Here is a 22,067-nt window from a genome sequence, read left to right on the forward strand (position 1 = left end):
GCCATACAGTGATTGTGATTTCCACATTAGACTTTAAACAAAAAGAATGATCAGATTTTTGTCAAAACACAGAACTCATGTACAGGGTCAGCATTGGTGACCAGATCACTGGCCATCTCCTCCTCCTACCCTGGTTTGAACGGTTTGTATATAGATAATCAATTAATGGTTATTAAACGGTTCTGATTAAAAGTTGACCGTAAACCAGCTTACTAGGCTGTAGAGATTTTTGTTAGGCTAACCTGCAAGAGAAGTACAAATAACACAGTGTTAACAACATTTCCCTCATTGATTATTAAAGCAGCCTATGTCAAATTTAATTAAACAGTGAGAGAAGATAATGCATCTGCAATGAAGGTGTGATCCTGATTTCAGGACATGGAGTAGTAGTCTATTATCAGCAGAGGTGCTGCTTGTCAACAGGCAAGGCATCTGTTTGGGGCCCCAGGCCTTTTGATGGACTCCTAGAGCTTACAAACTTCAGTCAAAACTTGTTTTATATTATTTTAGCATAGTTATTTACACATAAACTTACCATGGAGGCAGCATCTACAGACTGGGAAAGATACATGGGCTGTACAGCTCAAGTCTGCACGGGCCCCAGCAGAGGGCGCTCATGCTGCAAAAAGCATCAGTCCCAGAGGATGCTCAAATACAGTACATGACAAACAATATGTACACAACAGTCCAATAGGGACATTCTATGACAAGTGGAATCATTAACTCTGTTTCATTTGGGAGAGATTTAGATATAGATAAAACATAAGGTCCATTAGCCCTTCAATTTGTGTGCTTGTTCTTTGAAATTTCAATTGTTTTTAATGGCCTTTATTAGAGATGTAAACATACTGTGTAAATGAATCACAATAATATGATGACCATCAGCGGCTGAAGAGATGTAGTTGAACGCACCGTCTTTTAAATCAGAGCTTGGCTTCCCCAAGACAGAAAATGAAAGAGGTGCGAATATAACAGACGAGACAAAAACTGTATGTGCAAATATTGCAGGAAGACAGGGAACTAAACAAATTGCAACAACCAACACGTTGCAGCATTTAATCGACACCACAATGAGAATCACCTCCCTTTGTTGCAATTCAAAAAAAATAAACAAAATGCCAAACCACACTGACAAGCAGGTTTGCAGCCCCTAAATGAATCATAATTTGTGTAGTCTCATTACCTCAAGATAAATCATGAGAGAATCGTGAAACACGGGAAGTGATGGGAATCTGTCCACTATGCCAATAGGTGGTTCACACATGAGGTTTGTCTTGACGTTGAGAGTGGAGTGAGAGCTGTATCTCAGACGTGGGAAATATGTCAATCTAGGGACACATCATCATCAGTGGTGTACCTTTGAATCAGGGGGGGTTTCGGCTTTTCAGCCCAAAAAGAGGAGAGACGAATCCTCCAAGCAAACATTGAGTTAATCAAGTTTATGTAGCACATTTAAAAACCGCTTCAGCTGACCAAAGTGCTTTACAGGCACAACAAACAGATACTTACCTAGACTAGTATTGTATCGTGAACCCGGTATCATGAATTGTATCGCATCATGAGTTGAGTGAATCACATCCCTATCTCTAGGCCTTTAGTTTTATTTTGAAAAAATAAAAATTTCAAAATAAAATAAAATTATTTTTTTTGTTATTTTGGTTTAAGGTGTTAAACCTTTGAGGATTGATTTACAGCCTTTTAAATTAATGACTGTGAAATTGAGGGACCTTTTTATTGGTGGAAAAATAAAACGACGGGGAGAAATGTAAATTTAGACGACTGTACACAATATGTGAGAGTGAACACACAAGATAAAGTGTGAAAGAAGAAATGTGAAAGTCCTTTAGTTTTTTTTAAAAAAAAGGGGGGGTTTAATCCGCTGATTTGAAATGAAATCAGCTGATAAATTGGACGGGGGCGGCTTCAAATACGACAGGAAGCCATCTTGAACGGTTGGTTGACATGACTCTTTTCGCAGTCAGCTAAAACAAAAAACAAAATTGAGTACACCTTATTAGAAACACCGCATAGGGAACCGGTTATTCCAGGTATTTAAAGGTAAATGCATGCGCATCTCACTGTGTTGTACTGAACAGACATTCCGTTGATTTTGAAGCGACCTTTAGCTACTATTCGGGTTAACTTTTCATCGTTGACCCCTTTCATGCTAGCTCGCTATCACGTTAGCATGCTATCGTTTCTGCCCGTCGGTTTTATATCCGGTTAACGTTTAATGTCTTGTGGTATGTACGACAACGGCGATAAAAACGTAAAACAAAGGGAAACTGGCCCTAAAGACTAACTAATTGGATTTAAATATTCGTATTACGATATCAAATCATTGATTACGGACACAGCGTTAGCCTCGAGCTAACTAGCTTCGTGTGCTCGTTAGCCTTCTGCGGCAGCTAGGTAGCTGAAAGCTGTACTGGGTCTTTTTCTATTTGACGTATTTAACAAATAAAAGACGCTCTCCCACATATGAAGAAATATATTTTTCCTGTACAGATATTATGAAGACAAATTGGACAGTATATGTGAACAAAAGGTCAATATTATGATCATAATCTAACGCTATAAGTCCGCCAACTTATGACGTGAGACCAGTCATCTTTGGTTACAGATGTCAACCATCACCTTCTTGGTCAGCCAGCGTTTCTTTTACAGTTTTTTAATTGTTTAGTTGTGTTGTAAGTAGCGTGTCCTCATTCATTTTAACGTTTTGCCTTTTTTGTTTCAGGGAAAGAATGAGACAGACGCAGCGGCGCAGTTCAGCTACACAAGATGGCTAGCTAATCAGTCAGCCAATACTTGATAGCGAGCTAAGCCCTCCAGGTGAATGGTTTTCTACACAACTAAGGAATTTAATAGCAACGATTTAGTCCTTCCTTGATGAAAAAATAAATGCTTACAAGCTTCAGGAGGTTTGAAGGAGGGGGAGTAATTTGGCACTTGGAGTCACTGAAACGAGAACATTGCCGAGGGAGCTGCTGAGACCAGAGATCTGGATCATTTTTGAAGTCTCCATAGAAAGGACAATCAAGCTCTGAGGAGTCCCAGGAAAGTGGACTCAACTCATCCAGAGACTGTTAAAGCCTTCATTACTGTTGGGACAGAAGACAAAGAAAAGCTACGTAAACATGAGTACTGCCAGGACAGAGAACCCAGTGATTTTGGGCTTGTCAAACCAGAACGGACAGCTGAGAGGTACAGTGAAGCCTGCAGGAGCACCAGGAGGAGGAGGAGGAGGAGGAGGCCCTCAACTGCAGCTTAACCAGATGAAAGGAGCAATCAACAATGGTAACTCCCAGCCGGTCCCTACAACCAATGCAGTCATCAAGTAAGTTATAAAATATAGTCATTTTGACCTGACATGCTCTGTAAATTGGCAATAATGTTTATTCTGTGTATCCTTCACAGGCCTGGAGATGACTGGAAGAAAAATTTGAAATTGCCCCCAAAAGACATGAGGATGAGAACTTCGGTTGGTATAAGATGGTTCTTTTGTAATGAGCTCAATATCCTTGACTCTTAAAAATCCAAATGGATACCTATTACACGTTTTTACTCGTTTCTGCTTACATATTGAAGTCCTGTTTAGTCATTAAAAGTTCCAACTGTGCAATTTATAGATCATAAATTAATTTTTACTGTTTTTTCTTGTCATTGTGTAGCTGACCACATTCAACACTTTTTTTTTTTTTTTAAATTGGTCGTCAATTCTTTCAATTTATATTTTCTAAAATTGTCTGGTTTAATTTTCTGGCAATGAATGCATCAAACGCTAATGAGCTTCCTTTTCCCTTCTGATTCCAGGATGTGACTGCAACAAAAGGCAATGAGTTTGAAGACTATTGCCTGAAGAGGGAGCTGCTCATGGGAATCTTTGAGATGGGCTGGGAAAAGCCATCTCCAATCCAGGTACATGCAGACGACGCTCAGATTGTGTCACGTTTTTAAAACTGAACACAATGGAGCATGCTCTAAAGCAAAAGTATTATAATTTTTTGTTTACAAAAAAGTCTTAGTTCAGGCTAACCTGGTGATAAGCTGGGTCTAAGCGGGAGGGCAATAGTACGATAGAAGGTGACACCAAAAACAATGCAGGGTGTGTAGCTGCGATCTGACCTTGGAGGTCATCTGGACGGCGCTACTTCCTTTTAATTGCAATTCACTTCGCAGACGCTTCTGTCCAAAGCAACATACTATGATTATAACTAGACCTAAACAAACTAGTTTTAATCTGATACGATTTCTCTTTACACAGGAGGAAAGTATTCCCATTGCACTGTCAGGGAGAGATATCCTGGCCAGAGCCAAGAATGGCACGGGAAAGAGTGGAGCCTACCTCATTCCCTTACTTGAACGCATTGACCTGAAGAAGGACTGCATACAAGGTGAGAACACTGGAGGTGTGCTGCTGAAAGCAGAGGCTTCAGAACAGCAAAGGTGTCGCCAAACTTGGTTTGTTTTGGTTTAAAGCTGGTACACAAGGGCGACATCTACTGGATCACAAAGTTGCACATTCTTAACAGCAACAGCAATATTTCCTGAAAACATTTTTACTGCTTCTCATAAATATGTTTGCTATTTTTCAGAGGAAATCTAAAACATTTGAACAATCAAAATCTGTAAAGGGACTTCTCTAATTGGTGTTTCTTTTGTAACATTGGGTTTAGAGCTTTCTGGAACCTATATATGCATGATACATGGTAGGCTCTGTATGGAGGCTAAGCTGCCTCTGGTTGTTCAGTGTGCATACTCAACGATTGTGTGTCGGTCTTTTCTTCCAGCAATGGTCATAGTGCCCACCAGAGAACTGGCTCTGCAAGTCAGCCAAATATGTATCCAGGTCAGCAAACACATGGGTGGAGTGAAGGTAATGGCAACCACAGGTGGAACCAACCTCCGTGATGACATCATGAGACTCGATGAAACGGGTAAATCTCCCTGGTGTTTGTGTTCATGTTGTATATCCAAAGACTCCCGAATGACTGATTTTATGGAAGCACTAAATCTTTCATCATAAACCCTCTTTAAGAGCCTAATTAAAGTGTTGTTTGTTTGAAGCATATTCTTTCTATATTAAACCAAGTCTCTCTTCTAGTCTTTTCAATAGAAACAATATTTATGTCGGGGTACGGCACAGAGTTCTCTGCAAGCTTTTATATTATAAATATAATATAAAGACGTTGTTGATGTCCGTCTCATGCATTAAGAAGCCTGGACCTGCTGTGGGCATGCTGAGGGATACGGTCTCCTCTGGTTGCATATTTTCAATTGATTACCTGAAGAAACAATCCATGTACATTTCATGATCACGTGACAAAAAGCATAACATGAGGCAGTTAATTTCTCATTATTCGAGGCGTTTTATTGTCTACACTTGATCTGAACCAATAAAGAATCAGGAAATGTGTCCCGATGACTAACTAGTCACAAATGAAACTAATAACTCTGGTGGTTATGAGGCTGAATTCTTGGCAGTAAAGAGTCGTTGATGATTGACATATGGCAACTGTTTAAAACACGAGCTCTTTAGCTGAGTGAGTACTGCCTAATGATTTCTCTAGAATGTTTGAATACGACTTTAAACACTTCGCTGTCATCAGGGATTGAATAACCCCGTCTGTATAGATCTTAGAAAGCATTGTTTATATCCATCCAGCCAACCTTAAACTTAAACCCTGTGTCACAGATGGGGTTTTTTTTATCTTATTGTTTTGTTTTTAACAGTACATGTGGTCATTGCCACTCCTGGGAGGATTTTAGACCTTATCAAGAAAGGAGTGGCCAAAGTCAATCAAGTGCAGATGATTGTTCTGGATGAAGTGAGTGAAATTTGTTTGTTTGACCCCATATTAATATTTATGAATGAACTTGTGTGACATGATTTTAAGATCTCTGTATTAGTTGGCTCTAAATGTTTCCCCCCATGATCCTCTGCTCCACAGGCAGACAAGCTCCTGTCTCAGGACTTTGTGGTGATGATGGAGGAGATACTGGGCTTCCTGGCCAAACAGAGACAGATTCTGCTTTATTCAGCAACCTTCCCTCTCAGCGTGCAGAAGTTTATGGTACATTCGTCTACTTTAAGGAACTGATTTTTAAAAAAAAATAATTTATCAGTCGATAAACAAATTGGCCTCTTAAACTACTCCTGTCTTTACAGAACTCACACTTGCAGAAACCATATGAGATCAACCTGATGGAGGAGCTGACACTGAAGGGTGTGACTCAGTATTACGCGTATGTAACTGAAAGGCAGAAGGTTCATTGCCTTAACACCTTGTTCTCCAGGGTAAGTGTCGTCTTTATGTTTTTTTTCAAGGCAAGTTCAGTTGTGTTATTAAAACTGAAAACTGCTTGAGAATCTAAAAAACATTGACTCTCTAAATGTGAATATGAAACTGTTCATATCAACATCTTGATACCTTATTGATAATATTTTTCTTTCTTTTAGCTCCAGATCAACCAGTCCATCATTTTCTGCAACTCCTCTCAGAGAGTGGAGCTCCTCGCAAAGAAAATCTCCCAGCTTGGTTATTCATGTTTCTACATTCATGCCAAGATGAGACAGGTCAGCTCAAAGTCCTGCCCCAGAATTAGCTGCAAACAATGCATCCAAGGCTTGTCTGTAGTGTGTATCTTTGTACTTATGTACAGTAAGAACTGTAAGAACAGTCGCATGACTCTTGTATAGTTTATCTACACAACTCAAAACTGAAATCGTTTCCCAGTTTCTTTCTATTATGTACAGTAGAAGTGAACAAGTGGAGAAAAATTTCTTACAAAACCTTTTTTTTTTTTTTTTTTTTTTTTTTTTTTTTTTTTTCCCTCTCTCTCCAGGAGCACCGCAACCGCGTGTTCCACGACTTCAGAAACGGCCTCTGCAGGAATCTCGTCTGCACTGGTAAGTAGCGCAGCCATCCGTTTCTTTTACTAGCAGAGATGTGAAAGCTGTGTCGTTGTTTTGACCACACATCAGCTACCTTAGTCTCAGCTAAAGGCGGTGTTAACAGTGTAGAGCTAGACTTGACTACTGCTCAGGTACTGGAATGAAATGTCTCCTAATAAATTCACTTCTTTGAATGGGGCCTCCATCTTTCTGTGTTGAGCCACATCACGGTTGACCTCACACTTACACGCACACTCGCAGGTGCTGGAGAGTTTGACGCTTCAGTAGTTTAAAAACGCACCTTCAATAGATTAGATTAGATGGTTGTTGCCATTTTCACAGGTGCATGGGATTTTTTTGTTCATTTCTCCGAGTCAGCTCCGCATACAAGGTCAAAGTATAAAAACCCTCTTACACGACATTGTGTTGAAATAATGGACTGTGCCCACAACAGCTCAAATAATCCTTTCTGGAGTCTTTAGTTTGTGTGGCTGCTGGACACATCCTGAGGTCACGTCTCTACCTGGGATCTGCAACAAAATCACAAAGAAAAACCTTTACCTGAAGACAAAGTGGAAGCTGCACGTTAGCAGCTGTTCAGAGTTTTTAAACTTTTTTGTGCCGCTGGAATTATCCTCATCATGAAAACATTTAGATTAACCGTCTGAGGTATACAACATACTGAGTGTTGTCTTTATATTATTTCGTCATCTTGGGTTCCATGCTCCCAAAAATGACTTATCCGTGAGGACGTGAAAAATATTTGAAATGGTGTAGATTCTGTGAGTTAACGCGGCCCCTGATTATATTGTTTTGGTCTTTTGATTAATCAGAGGCTGTAACTGCGATCAGCTGACATGTTCCGGCCAATGACAAGCAAGTGCAGCCTCAAATAAACATCGCAGCGTGGAAATGATTAAATGGATTCATCCTGCTCAGCTTCTTCTCGTATCAGTAGATCTGTGATTCCACTAAGATGTTGAAGCACGTTCATATCAAAGATGAAGCTTGAGTGGATTCATTCCTGGATTCAGGTTATAGATGCCTTTCTTACACGAGGAGAGCAGGTGTTGAAAAATATCTGTGGGTGGTCAGCCTTGGCACTCTAAACAGAATGGGGTTTAAAGAACACGTGTGATTTGTTGCTCTGAATGGAAGACACCAAATACGTTTTAAATTGCATTAGTGGCCTTGGGGTTAGGGTATTGTTTTTTTTTGGCGTACACATGTACAGTAATACTTGGTGAAATGAGGTAGGTACAGGTGGTGTAGTTTTGGCGGCAAACAGAAGGAATTGCCTTTTTATGTTTGCGTGTCAGCCTGTGGAAAATCATACAGGTTCGAGTAAACAAAAAAAAAAAAGAAAGAAAAAAGTGATCGTCTTTGTAAATTTCTATTTCTTTAGACGTGTAACATCCTGACTTGCTTTTGTTTCCTTTTAGATCTCTTCACAAGAGGCATTGACATTCAAGCTGTCAATGTCGTGATTAACTTTGACTTCCCCAAACTGGGAGAAACGTACCTTCATCGCATTGGTAGATCCGGTAAGATCTTTTTCTGTATTTTCCCGTTTCCAGCAGCGCAACCTCTGTTCATGTCATTAATATTCCCGTCCTTTTATATCCAGGCCGCTTTGGACACTTGGGTCTAGCCATCAACCTCATCACCTACGACGATCGCTTCAACCTGAAAGGGATTGAGGAGCAGCTTGGGACAGAGATCAAGCCCATCCCTGGCATCATTGATAAGAGCCTCTATGTGGCAGAGTACCACAGTGAGAGTGGTGAAGAACTCAAGCCATGAGCCAGTGAGTACACACTTAAACCCTCAGGATGCTTTAACAAGTTTTCACATGTCAGGATGAGATTTTTTATCATCAGACTCTGAAGTGGCGGTGGTCTTTTGCATGCTACCTCATTGGTGTTGCTTAATATTAACACTAAATGTAATGCAGACTTTTCAATAGATTTTTAGACCAATGCCTCTACTGTCCCTGAGAATGCAGTGACATCTGTGGCTAGCTGTAACAGTTGCTGATACAATGACAATTTAAAATGGACTGGAGAGAAATTGAATGAGGCTCTTGGAATGAATGTGACATTCCCTCCTGCAGAGTGACCCATGTTGTCTTAATGAGTTCATTTAATGCTGTGCTGTCAAGCCTAATGTCACCTCTCTCTCTCTGCAGATCAATCCATCCTCCATTTCCCCCTTTGTACCTTTTTTTCCCCTCCCCCACACCCCCCTGTCTTGGAGTTCCTTTTTTATGTACAGTTTCTGTCTGCCCTTTTTTTTTTTCTTTTCTTTTTCCCCCCTTTCTCTCGATGCCACCATGAGGAATGTGTATTTTGATGGGACGTGTTTTGGAAGAACTCATTTGCCTTTTTATTGGGCTCTGTGCTGCATCACCACCACCACCCTGAAGACTCAAGCACCTGGAGGAAAGCATGGGACCAAGTAAAAAGATATCGATGCACAGTGTGACGATTCATATCCACCAATGACACAAAGCCAGCACCAACAGACCGCTCAATGTCGCCCTCCATTCTCCACATTTTATTTTGGAAGTTTTAACCGATTTGTATCAAGTGCCTTAACAAGCAGTTCAACTCGTTCTTAAGTAATAACCCTCCATTATCCGCCATTATCTCGCTCACCCCATACCACACTCACTTTCACTTAATTGACAAATGTTCTCACTAATTTAATGTCCGATGGCGTTGGTGAATTCATCACAGCTTTTGGTTGGCTCATCTGTTTGAGAGAAATGGAGATAATTAAGAGGGAGACTGGTCTGACTTACCGTTCTGCTGGCTTGGCTGCACTCGCGTCTGGCTGAGAAATGAGGACAAAACTTGGATTTTTCCATGGACAGAGATGCTGGAATTCTTCCAAAAGACAGCCAAGACTGTCCAGCTGCTTGTGAAGAAGCTTGTGCTTCCAAAAGACCCGAACACTTTCCTCCGTCTTCAGCATCAGAACACTAAATATGAACGAGCAGCCTCTCAACACCTTGAGTCATGAGGATTCCTGTTTCGGTGGAGTTAACTTTTGGGGAGCTTTTTTCTTTTTCGTCCTGTTTTTCACCTTCCTATGGATGGCCATACTAAATTCTAAGACGTGCAGCCGACATGTGGGGCGCACCTCGCACTTTGTATATACCTTCATTTTAAGATTGTTTTAAACAAGTTCAAAAGGCTGGCCGACAAACTGAAAGCTTTCCCCCCTTCTCTCTTGTTAGCACTGCCAGTTTGTTTGTTCTGCAATATTGGCCTGTGAATTTATTTATAATTTTAGAAATTGCAGAAGTTATTAGAGTCTAAAACATTGAAATGACCTTGTGCATGAAATGTTTTTGGTGGCCGAGCTCATCACTGAAAATCTTTTAGCCCCTACACATTGATGGCCAGTGCAATTCTTGAAAGCTGCACTTAAACTGAGAGCTAAACTCGTCGCCCGTTTTCTCCTGCTCCCAGTGTTGACAAGCGTTGAGTCGAGACAGACTGCTTTGATAAGCTTGTGCATTTGAGTAATGAATTCTTTATCACCAGCCTTAACTTGTGAAACTGACTCTTGACACACTCTTTAAGATCTTCATTTACAATGAGTGTTATTTAAGGAGAAAATATTATATCATGTAGTAGTACTACTCGCTGCAGTGCAGCTGAATTGGCAGAGAATTAGTTTTCTGGGGGAGGTATTTGCTGTTACGTTGATCTGTGCTCTTTAAGCACAGCTACATAATTTCACTAATGTTGAGCAGGGAGCTGAGGATTTATTTTCCCCCGTTTTGAAGAAAGTCGGCCGAAGGCATCAAAATAAACCATCTGACCTAACATGTAGCAGGAATTCATTCTCTGTGCAAGTTAGCTGGCTTTATAAAACCAGTTAACTCAAACAACCTGAGCAGGTTGGGCAGCACTTAGCACACAGAGATGGCTTCAGGCGTTAACGCTGACTGCACCGCTTCTTTGTACACTCGTGCTGCCCCTAAGAGAGAAGAGTAAGATGGTGCTGGAAAAAAAAAAGATTTGGCACAGAGAAGGAATGGGCATGAAGGATTTCAGAATTTCTATCAGTCGGACTGCTTGTTTAAAAACACACACTTCAGCATCTCAGGCTGCTGACTGTATTGCTTATTTCTCTGCCCTTTTATTGTTTTGATATTTTGGGTTTGGGGTTATGTTTATGCAACCTTTACATTGCACAAAGGTTTTCTTTGCAGGCGTTTGCTGAGATGAAACCTTTCTGCAAACAAGGTTCCCTTAGTTATGGTAAGATGCTCTAAACTGTTCTAACCAATGAGAAGTATTATTGCACATTTAATTTAAGCTCTTTTTAAATGCTTTGAAGCTTTCACCCATACTTCTCATTGTTGGGACTTTGACCCCTGTTCTCTCAGCTCCATGGTTGTCCCCTTTAAAACTTGCTCATCTGTTTTGGCTTATTGTTTGGGTGGGAGGGCTGTATTTTGTTATAAAAGAAAACTAAATTATATTGAGCACAAGTTGAGTGAACGGGGATCAAACGATGCAGGCACTTGGCAGCTGTCTGTAAGGTGTCAGCCCTCGGGCAGGAATCAGTGCATCAAATGCTTTCAAGGCAAAAACCAACAAGCCTTTAACATCGAATATGTTGTCTCCTTTAATGGGATTCTGCTTGACTGCCTGTGGCTGACATCTTGAGAACCTTTAAGACTGAGACAAGAGCATCTTTTCCCAGATTTGGCTGAATAATCGGATTATTTCTGTAACTAAATTGTCTCATTCTTTAAGGTCATTTTAAAATTGTGGGGTGGGTAAATTAGTGTTTTTGCTGCCCTGATGCACATGTTCATCCTCTCCTGATAGTTCTGTCAAACAAATCCTAACAACTTTGGTGTACAATCTGGCCATTGGGTTTCCTTTCTGTCGAGGAGGATGAGTGGAGTCTTTTAGGGATCTCTTTCAAAATGTGTGCATCAGTGAAACAACGGGGAGGAGCCGATGGGCTTTACAAAAACAGGATTTGATCTAAAGATCCAAAGTTATGGTAGTGGGTATAAAAAAAGTTCAAAAAAAATTGCCCTTACATTTGGATTTTTGTTTTTCTTTCAAATGAAATGTTCCAGTGGAGAAAACCTTATTTCAAAAGTCTCCAAATTTAAATGAAGAATTTAAAGCCTGAGTTAATTTTCTTTTGATTTGATGGAAATTTGGTCGTTATTTAATTGGCAGATTTTTTCAGTGATGCTATTTTTACTGTGGAGTTCAGTTGAAAAGGATGTCATCAGTAGGATTGGATGTGATTGAAAGTTTGGTTTAAAATAAAGCTCACTGAAATTTATTCTGTCTGCTTTTCATTGTGTTACATAACTTTACAGCAGCGTGCACCTGTTCCATCTTACACTCTGACCTGTGGGGTAAGTAAAGGCACATTAGAGGGTTACATGGGTCTGTTGAACCTGAAGTCTGGCCCTTCTCTCACTTGACCAGATTTCCATGGTAATTTATTCTAAACTCAACCTGGTCACGGTTTGAGCTTTAAATCAGTGCTGTCACTTTCTGAAGTCCAGGTGCTGCTTGTCAACAGGTGAGGCAGACAACCGCTTGGGTCCACTATGGCTGTCAAACCACAGAATTGGCTCAAAATGTGCAAATTTTGCAATGACTGTAGGGCGCTAGTGGGGCGCTATCTGACAGCACTCTCTCCATGCCCTGCTGAGGTTTGTGTGCATCATAGCTGTGAAAATAATAGTTATTGGTTTGTTTTTTAACCAGTTTAAAAGTCTCTTCGGGTTGGACATAAACAGACAAAATGCATAACACTCCCTCTTTTCCGCAGTACCGTCACTTTTCTGCCGCAAACACTTAAACGTATCAATAGTCTACTCTCATAAATGGACTATAAATAATTTTAGACCGAGACAGCCGGGATGGTGTCTTCTGTTTATGCAGAAGAAGCGTCAAATGACGCGTCAAACAAAGACGCACGTTGTGAGTGCGCGCGCTCAAAGTTTGAAAACGAAAGTAAACCTAAAGTTCATGACCAGCTTCTGTGAGACCCGTTATCTCTACTTGTGATATCAGGGTGTTTAAGGGACGTGCTGCCTGTGTTTGTGTAAGTCAGTCCTCTGGAGGCACAGTTCGTATTTAGAGATGCTTTCACAGATCGACAGTAGACTCGCTCTTTTTTCATGTCTGGCTTTTTTCGCCTGCGTACACACCGCTTTTCCTCCACCATGTGACAGGTGAGACAAAAGACCAACGTTTGTGTGAGGCTTTTGTTAATAAAAAATAATCACTCCTGAGTTCTGTTGATGCTATGTTTATATTTAATTATGACAGTAAAACCAGCAAGTTGATTTGAAAACGGTTTGGAGGCAACTCTGTTAATCCGGAGTCTCAAAACAATTTCTACTAACTTTTATTTGCTGCCCAAAAAATAAAGTGTCTAATCGTTTTTTGTCCTTGGACAGAATTCCCTTCATACTGTTTGTATTTCCTTGAAAGAACAAGTAGCACTCATTTCAGAAACAGTGATCCTGGCTGCTGTTTCGAAGTCTTTGTTAATATTGAATCGGTCCTTTTACTGAATCTTGTAAATAGAATATCTCAAGTCTCTCTTGAGAAGTTGTCAGCAGACCTTTGCCCTCACCTGTTAATTGTCAGTGATAGTGATTTGGTTTTATTGCGTCCCTGCAGGACTGTAATTCTCCATGACACAGATGGCCTTGTATCTTATCTGATTAATAATTCACCGCTCTATAAATGAATTTCAGTGAGATATACTGCTTCGGGCCCATCTTGCATCAGGTACAGGAAGCTAAGCTGTTTGATGATGACAAGTACTTTGTTGACATGAAGCTGAGGGAAACGCCTGGTGAGTTGAAAGTTCATGAATCAGATTGTTTTCATGACATCCTTTGTGTGGCTGCTTGAGTTTCTCCCTTTTTTTTTTTTGGTTCTCTCTGCAGATGTTGTTTTATCGGCTTTTCAAAACCTGTCGCAAGAATCACCAAACATCCCGCCGGCCAAACTGCAGGAGTTCCTCAGGACGTACTTTGAGAATCCTGGGACAGAGTTTGAGTCGTGGACTCCATCAGACTGGCATGACAAGTGAGATCCAGTTCCCAAAGAGGACTCGTAATAAGATCACCTTTAATCTGTTCTTGGTTGATGTGGATTTTTTAATTGTGCAGCCCAAAGTTCCTAAGAGGGATAGCAGACCAACAACTGCAGATCTGGGCTGAAAAGATCCATCAGCTGTGGAAATCTCTCGGCAGAAAGGTGGTGATAAGAGTTACAGGACAAACGATTGCTTCAACAAACCGTTACAGTTTTGGTAGCTAAAAATCATTGAAGTCATTTTTTAATCTTAAAAATTCCACTTTTCAGGGAATTTTCAAATAGTCATTTGGATCTTTCGGAAGTCAGGACGCACATTTTCATTCTTTTCAGCTCATTTCCTAAAATTTTGCTCCCTAAACTCTTCATGGTTTGGATCATTACAGAGAATAAATGCCGTGTTAAATCACTGTTGCATGACTATGGAAGCCCTAAAGGGACATAAAATACATGCATACATTACATTATTAGTCTGCATCCCGTGAAAACCAGTACATTTCGGTTCTTTTCTGGCAGATGTCAACATATTAATCTTGTTATCTTGGGAACAAATCACTAGTTTTCACATGACGAGTTTGAGAAAAATCTTGAGAAAATGTCTGAAATTAACTTAATTATGAGAAAAACGGATAACTCAGTCAAGGTTTCAAGAAAACAATCAAAATGTACTTATTACGTGAAAACTAAGTATGTATAGATGTACGTCCGCATAGGGCTTCCATACATTACATATTTCCAAGTGCCTGCATACAATTATATCGGATTTAAAGATTTAGAATTTTTTTTTTATTGGTTGGACAGTAAATGTAATGTGATTATTTTAAATGGGGTCTTAAAATATCTTGATTTATATCTTTCAATTATTTCTGGGATTTTTTGCAGTTTTGTAAGATAAATCATTTCAAAGTATTATCCCATAACTATCATGTGTTATTTTGAATCCTGTTCCTATTTGTGTACCGAGTCCAAAGAACATAACGTTTGTCGTCCAGATCCGTTCCAGTGTTAAGGATCACCCAGAGCTCTACTCGCAGATCTACACCCCTCATCCTGTCGTTGTGCCGGGGGGCCGCTTCAGGGAGCTCTACTATTGGTGAGTGAGTGACAAGTCAAGTGACAAGTGTCTCAGCTGTCTGTCTGAGCATCTGTAGAAGCGTCTCAGCAGGTCACAGCGAGGAAAGATCAGAGCCGGGCCCAGGCAGGGGTCTCTGCTGAGCGCCCACCCGTGTGCAGACAGTGACGTGAGCCGCTCTCTGCCCTACAGGGACTCCTACTGGGTCATCAACGGGCTCCTGCTGTCAGAGATGACACACACGGCCTTCGGGATGATTCAAAACTTCCTCTACCTCGTCAACAGGTGAGCACCTTTCATCGTCCATCGCACAGAGAAACATCCAGCGCGCTGCGGGTTGTTCAGCAGGCTCACTCTGAGCGAGTCACTCTTCGGCCTCAGCTGTATATTTTGCATACGAAGCTCTCGGGGGGGATATCAAGATTTAGACTGTAAAAGACTTTTTTTTTCCCCCTGCAGTTATGGCTTCGTTCCAAATGGTGGGCGGATTTACTATGAACGCCGAAGTCAGCCTCCATTCCTCACTCTAATGGTGGAGAGCTACTATCAAGCAACCAAGGATAAAGAGTTCCTAAGGTGATAGTTAGGTCTGAGCTGATGTCCTGCCAGGTGCAGTATTATCCCTCAGCCATGTCTCTTCTCCTGCAGAACAGAGAAAAAAAGCCTCCGTGCTTGTGTCTTTTTATGTCTCTGCTCTGTTGTTTTCTTCCTCACACCCTAACTCCTGTGTGTACTGCCATTAGAGAATAAAAGTATTTAGTATTTGACCACTTTCTACACGGTGTAGAGCTGCGCTACCCACTCTGGAGCGGGAGTACCAGTTCTGGATGCAGAATCGTTCTGTGGATGTGACGGTGAACGGGTCAGAGCATAAACTGAACCGGTATTATGTGCAGGTGGGCCTGCCCAGGTACGTTCAAACACTACCAATAAATAAACGTGTATAACGTAGGCTGCACTTCATGTTAAACTTAAGCACGTCTTCTATTCTAACTAGGCCTGAATCCTACACTGATGATCTGGAGTTAGCCCAAGGACTCACTGATGGTAATGTCGTATTACTGCTCATTTGCTCTGGAGCTGAGTCTTTCCCCTTTCGGAGCAGCAGGGACATTACCCTGTTATGGTCATTTTATTCCACGAGAGAGAGAAAGGAAATGAATGTTCGTAATTGCCTCTTCGCAGAAGAGTGGAATAAATTCCTGGGATTCAAGGATCATCTGTGCAAAATAAATTGCTCTGAAACTACTTCGGTACCACGTTGTCATGAATATTTCATGTTTAACGCTTCGTGTCTTTTGTATCACCCTTGAACTGTGTGACCAGATATTTTGGGGAAAGCTGTTTGAAGAAAAAGGCTCCTTTTTTTTCCTGTTGATTAAAATGTTGAATTTTACATCTGAAAAACAAATAGACAAGGTCAAGTTTCCTCCTCCATAAGAGACGTCTGATTTGTTGTCTCAGAAGGTTTCATTAAAAACACTCAAACAAACGGAGGCAGCTTTTTTTTATTTTTCAGTTTTCAACAAGACATTGATGAATAAGTAACCACATTTCAGATGCTGATTTGTCGTGGCTTTCCTGGATTCATGTGTCGTTTTTTTTCTGCCTCAGAGCGAAGGGAGCAGCTGTGGATGGACCTGAAAGCGGGTGCAGAGTCTGGCTGGGACTTTACATCCCGCTGGTACACAGACAGTGACGGCCACAACAACGGCACCCTGGGCTCCACCCGGACCAGTCAGATCGTGCCGACTGACCTCAACGCGCTGCTGTGCCTCAGTGAGAAAACTCTGGCTTCGTTTCACAGGATACTGGGTGAGTGTGAGAGCAGCCTTTGACCTTGCTGCTAACTTTGGATTGCACTTTCCATTTAGCTCCCAACTGGTTGTTATATAACAGTGATGTGCTGTTTGCTGACAGGTGATGGTGACTCAGCTCTACAGTACGAGCAGGCTGCAGCCCGCAGACTGCAGGCCATAGAGTCTGTGCTGTGGGATGCTGAGCGGGGAGCCTGGTTTGACTTCAACCTGGTGACAAACTCCAAACACTTTGAGTTCTACCCTTCTAACCTGGCACCTGTCTGGGCTCAGTGTTATTCTCAGGCTGAGATGGGTGAGAAGGCGGTGCAGTATCTGAAGGTGGGTGGTCATGCATGGCTTTGCATTTATCTCAGTTTACAAATTAATGTCAATATATTATTTTTTTACTTCATGGTTCAGTTCATCCAAAGGACAAGTAAACACACGTTCCCCACTTTAGCTTCCTCTGAAGAGATGACGCTATGCCAATACTTCAACTTTAACTTTATCGTCCCTAAAGGGAAATTGGATTTGCTGCCAGGTGAAAAAAAAAAGAAACTATAGAAAACACCGACTCATAGCCTCAGACATGAGAAACAACATCAAATACTAGAGTGTGCCTACATCAAGGAACAGGACACTTAAAAGCGTTCAAACCAAAATGAACTCATCAGTCATCATGGTCGTCTTTAGGTAAGAAATAAGAGTGCGGGTTTTCTCTATGACTGACGACTGATAATATAAGCACTGAAAAATGTCTGACTTGTCTGCTAGAACAAGGTCCCTGAATCACACTCTTTAAACTCTTCAAGGACGTCTGTGTTGTGATCCAGTAGATGTCTCTCTTGAGCACCAGCACTAAACCTGTTTGGTGACACCTGTGCTGTTCTGAACCCTCTGCTCTCAGCGACACACCTCCAGTAAATGAATTAGAACACCATAATTAATCATCATTAAGTGTAAGCGGTGGAAAGAATTGTTCTTTTCTCAAGTTACAATTACCCGTGGCCTTCATCGTTGTGTTAGCAGGCTAATGTTAGCGCTCTTTGGTTAATTCATCGCTTCATATTGCACATAAATGTACACTGAATGAGACTCTATGGGAGTTTGATTATAAGAAAATGATATGAGCCCTGAGTCTTTGTCTTCATGCAGTCTGTGAGAAGATAAATAACCCTGAAGGATTTCTCCCCGTGTGTTCCCAGCTCCCCAGCATGACGAGGCTCTCCTTCTGTTGGTCGCTCTACCAGAGCGCTCATGTTTTTATCTGCTACGGTGGACGTCTCTGCTCTGCAAACCAAAACGAGACAGACTCTTATTTTGTGTTTTGATTTCATTAAGGCCCCCTCTTGTTTTGCATTCATTTCACAGTTGGACATCTGTCTTTGCAGATAGGGACCTTATTTTGATACAGCTAATCAAAGCCTGCACTAAGCAGCAGCAGCTACGTCAGAGTTTTATCTTGAGCAGACAGCAGCAGCTTCACCACTCAGCAGCCCACATTAGCTTTCCTGCATAACTCTCCTCATTATCAAACCCACAGACATAAACAGGCATGTTGACCTGCACCATAGCGTGTCTCAAGAGCAGACAGACAGGATGCACTTCTGACTTCCGTTTGCAGGCTGAATCCCAAATCATCTGTTGACATATCTGTAAATGTCCCGTTGGTCTGTTTAGAGCCTTTGTGCTCCTTTCTTTTCATTCCTACTAACATGTTGTTGGCTCACATGAAGGCTATACGGGTCCCCAAACTCTCTAAAGACCACTTTATAGCATTACCCTCATGCATAGACCCCCCTCTTTCACAATTTATTACATTTATTCCCCCTTTCTGTACATTATGATGGCAAAGCAACTTTTAAATACATTTCTGTTTTAGATTAAAAACTAATAGACTTTTTTTATTTCTTTCAATATCTGTTAAGCAACTAAAGAGTAGAAGACAATTGAATATGCAGGCATTAATAACATCTCAAAAGAGTGGAGTGGATGAGGGGGGAGAGATTGTTGTTGGTTCTTTCAGCCATGAACGTAGAAATAAAAAATGTTACAGGCGCTCGTTGACTTGTGCTCATGTGATCCAGCAGATGGCGCTCACACGCTACACTGGCTTCAGCTCCCCACGCTCGTCTGTGTGCTCTTTCTTTTCATGTCTGTACAGAGGAGCGGTGCCCTCCAGTTCCCTAACGGAGTGCCAACGTCTCTGAGGGAGAGCGGGCAGCAGTGGGACTACCCCAACGCGTGGCCTCCTCTGCAACACATGCTCATCGAGGGTGGGTGGAGAAGCACCCGTCTGCCACCGTGACGGCCTCCCCAAGCTGTACTGATGATTCACATGATGGTCAACACGCCGCTCTGTCGTCCTTTGCCAACTAAATTCTGAAATGAGCAGTGTTGTATTTTATTCTGCTCCAACATTAAACTTCCTGTCATGTATTTGTCATGCAAAAAAGAAGTCTAGACTTTCAACCTTCAGGTGGAGCTTAACAGTATGTACACAAACGCTTTTTAAGTTCCCCTGTGGTGACTCTTGAAATCTCAACAACTAGTGCTTTGAAATAATACAAAACACCTTTAAAGAGGTAAGGAAGTAGAAACAAGTTACATTAAGTCCTCATAATTAAGATTTGGCTTCATATCCCACCACCCGCAGACATCTGCCCTGGTGCTGCGCTGCCACATTCACTGCAGCCTGATTCAGCCTGACCCTGATTCTCTCAGGCTGTACGAATCAGTGACAAATAACCAGAGTGAGAGATTTCTAACAAAAAAAGTTTGCCTTTTTTTTCTGTAGCTTTATGACCCCTGTCCTGTGGAGGTATTCTTTAACTTGGGGACTATTTGTTGCGAGCAATCACACCTAAAAGAACACCCATGTAAACTGAGTCAGGTGTCGTTCAGTTTAATTTTTACCTTCAGTAGAACTGAGAAACACATGTCACTTGACTTCTTTTTGCTTTGAGCAGCCTGAAACGTATACAGACTGTCTTAGTTTTGTTGAATGACTGGAGTCGTCTTGTGTTCCAGGTTTATCTAAAATGCCCTCAGAGGAAGCAAAACAACTGGCGTTCGATTTGGCCCAGCGTTGGATCAAGACAAACTGGTTGGCGTACATGAAGTATGACGCCATGTTTGAAAAGGTGAGTCCTCTAAGGTTGCAGTGATTGCTCGCGCTCGTGTTGTGCAGTGATAACACAGCTGGCACTGAATGTGTCGTTTGCTTCCTCCTGACAGTATGATGTGAACGGAGATGGCAAACCTGGAGGTGGTGGAGAATACGAAGTTCAGGTATCTTCTTTACGTGTCGACTGTGTAAAACTAATGCGCTTAGAGTCACACAGGTCTTTGTAATTTCATGCAGAACGATGTCAATTCTCTTTACTTCTGCTCCTTAACTTGAAAACATTTGCATACTCGTGTACGCATAAAATCCCCCTCCTCCTCCTCGCTTCTTTGTCGTTTTCCAACTTGTTTTTTTGGTCTGATTTTCTACCCTGTTGGATCTTTTTGTCTGTTCTTTTTTTCACTTCCATTTACTTGTTTATTTTCCATCACTGGATTTATTCCCTCTCTTTTACTGCTTTGATAAAGTGCACACAAAAATCATCCCTTTTCATCCCAACCCTCTTGGCTGTGTTGTCTGTTTTTAAGCTGGGATTTGGTTGGACCAATGGCGTGGCCCTGCAGCTGCTGGACCAGTATGGTGCGACTCTCACCTCAGGAAGCGGATGTGTGTCTTCTTCCCTCCTGCTGCCTCTGGTCATCTCGACCGCCCTCACGCTCCAGTGAATCAGAGGTGACAAAAGAGCCTGACTGGAGGCTGGCTTTATTTTGTCTTTTTATTGCACTAAATCAGTCCTTTCCTCCACCAGACCTCAAACAAACACACAGTGACAGTTCAAAGAAGAATAAATTGTTTATCTTTTAATTTGAAGTTTCTCTAAATCCCATCTGATGGTTTTAATTTGCTGGAGAAACAGGATATAATTTATGATGACTAAGAGTTCCTTGGATGAATATTTTAGTATTTATCCTCAGAGGTAAATAATCTTTGATGATATCAGAGGCTGCAGATCATGGAGACGCTCCTGGACTCTCTCCAGTGACACCGGCTGTGTGTGCTTCCTGCTGCTTCGATCACAACATTAACTTTTCTCAGATATTGAACTGACATTACAAACAGTCGTTCACCTCATCCAATCACGACGTGTTTTGCTGAAGTCCCGCTGAGGCCTTCGTTTTGCATGCAAACTGAATTTGAAATGAAAGTGAGCAACAAAATCTGAATGGAATAAATGTTTCAAACAAAGCCGTTCTTCCTACTGCACTTTCTAGGACTTCATTCCTGCACACTGTCAGCCCCCAGTTTATCTTAGAGCAACAATACTCAGCTCTTTCCTTGTCAGTCTTCAAGTTAGCTTTATAACACCCACATTTCCCCCACTGGGGGATCAATAAAGTTTGTCCTTATCCTTAAAAGGTTGGATCCCTACAGCTCTCCAATGTAGCCATTTATGTCCGCCAACCTCTTTTGCACAGCGCTGTGTGTGAATAGGAGACCACACAGAGACCTTTGGTGGGTGCCTAGCGTGCCAAAAGTTCAATTCCAACATATTGTTACTTTAAATACAATACAATGGCATTGGGTTTAGCATTTTGCATTGGGTTTTAAGTTAGCATATATGGAGCATCTTGCCTCCTTTTTACATATATGAGAACAGGCAGTCATGAATATTTGACATTTTCTAGACATTTACAGTATGTGTACAGTATTTGAATAAGGCGTATGACAGATTATGTTTGTATTGTTTTCTTGTGATTCCCCCTAGAACGGGCTCTATTATGGGATCCATGGTTTCTGCCACTTACAATCACAGGAACAACCCCCCCCCCCCGGCTTTTTCAGAAAGTATAAAATAACAGCAGAGGATCAAACCAGTTGTTGAACTTTTTAAATTCTCACAGATGATGTTTCTTAAAATTAAAACGACCATAAAAAGGGCCAAAGGGTGTAAAAACTTGATGAATCCATGTAAATATTTGATTGTGACTCACACAAACAATCCGTTAATTCAAATAAGAAACAAAGAAACAGCCACAAAGTTCCTTTTGTGGCTGTTTCTGTGGTTCCAAGCCAGTCATTCTGCCTTTTCCTTTTCTGCTTACATCTCTGGTGAAATGCAGGTCAA

General features: G+C 41.4%; 2 protein-coding genes across 3 annotated transcripts; both read left to right on the forward strand.

The window, feature by feature from the left end:
- The first annotated feature begins 2,717 nt into the window (after positions 1 to 2,717).
- Positions 2,718 to 12,223, forward strand: ddx6 (DEAD (Asp-Glu-Ala-Asp) box helicase 6). The gene is made up of 13 exons (XM_079353298.1): positions 2,718 to 3,340; positions 3,421 to 3,484; positions 3,817 to 3,921; positions 4,268 to 4,397; positions 4,794 to 4,940; positions 5,737 to 5,831; positions 5,955 to 6,077; positions 6,173 to 6,301; positions 6,464 to 6,580; positions 6,850 to 6,913; positions 8,341 to 8,442; positions 8,526 to 8,705; positions 9,087 to 12,223. Exons 1-12 carry the CDS (start codon positions 3,141 to 3,143, stop codon positions 8,699 to 8,701), a joined length of 1,452 nt encoding a protein of 483 aa, XP_079209424.1. The 5' UTR covers positions 2,718 to 3,140; the 3' UTR covers positions 8,702 to 8,705; positions 9,087 to 12,223.
- Positions 12,224 to 12,906: 683 nt separating this feature from the next.
- On the forward strand, positions 12,907 to 21,187 carry treh (trehalase (brush-border membrane glycoprotein)). Of its 2 annotated transcripts, XM_079354169.1 has the most exons (15): positions 12,907 to 13,127; positions 13,659 to 13,759; positions 13,854 to 13,995; positions 14,079 to 14,166; positions 14,997 to 15,097; positions 15,269 to 15,361; positions 15,536 to 15,652; positions 15,864 to 15,986; positions 16,074 to 16,123; positions 16,691 to 16,891; positions 16,997 to 17,214; positions 19,040 to 19,151; positions 19,906 to 20,018; positions 20,113 to 20,166; positions 20,530 to 21,187. In XM_079354169.1, exons 1-15 carry the CDS (start codon positions 13,036 to 13,038, stop codon positions 20,665 to 20,667), a joined length of 1,743 nt encoding a protein of 580 aa, XP_079210295.1. In that variant the 5' UTR covers positions 12,907 to 13,035; the 3' UTR covers positions 20,668 to 21,187. The 2 variants fall into 2 exon arrangements, 1 of the variants encoding a protein (XP_079210295.1); XR_013779991.1 differs by lacking the exons at positions 19,040 to 19,151; positions 19,906 to 20,018; positions 20,113 to 20,166; positions 20,530 to 21,187 and adding an exon at positions 18,081 to 19,026 and having other exon boundaries at positions 16,997 to 17,568.
- The last annotated feature ends 880 nt before the right edge of the window (positions 21,188 to 22,067 follow it).

Source organism: Symphodus melops, assembly GCF_947650265.1.
Source record: "Symphodus melops genome assembly, chromosome: 10".
Classification (NCBI taxonomy): Eukaryota; Metazoa; Chordata; class Actinopteri; order Labriformes; family Labridae; genus Symphodus; species Symphodus melops.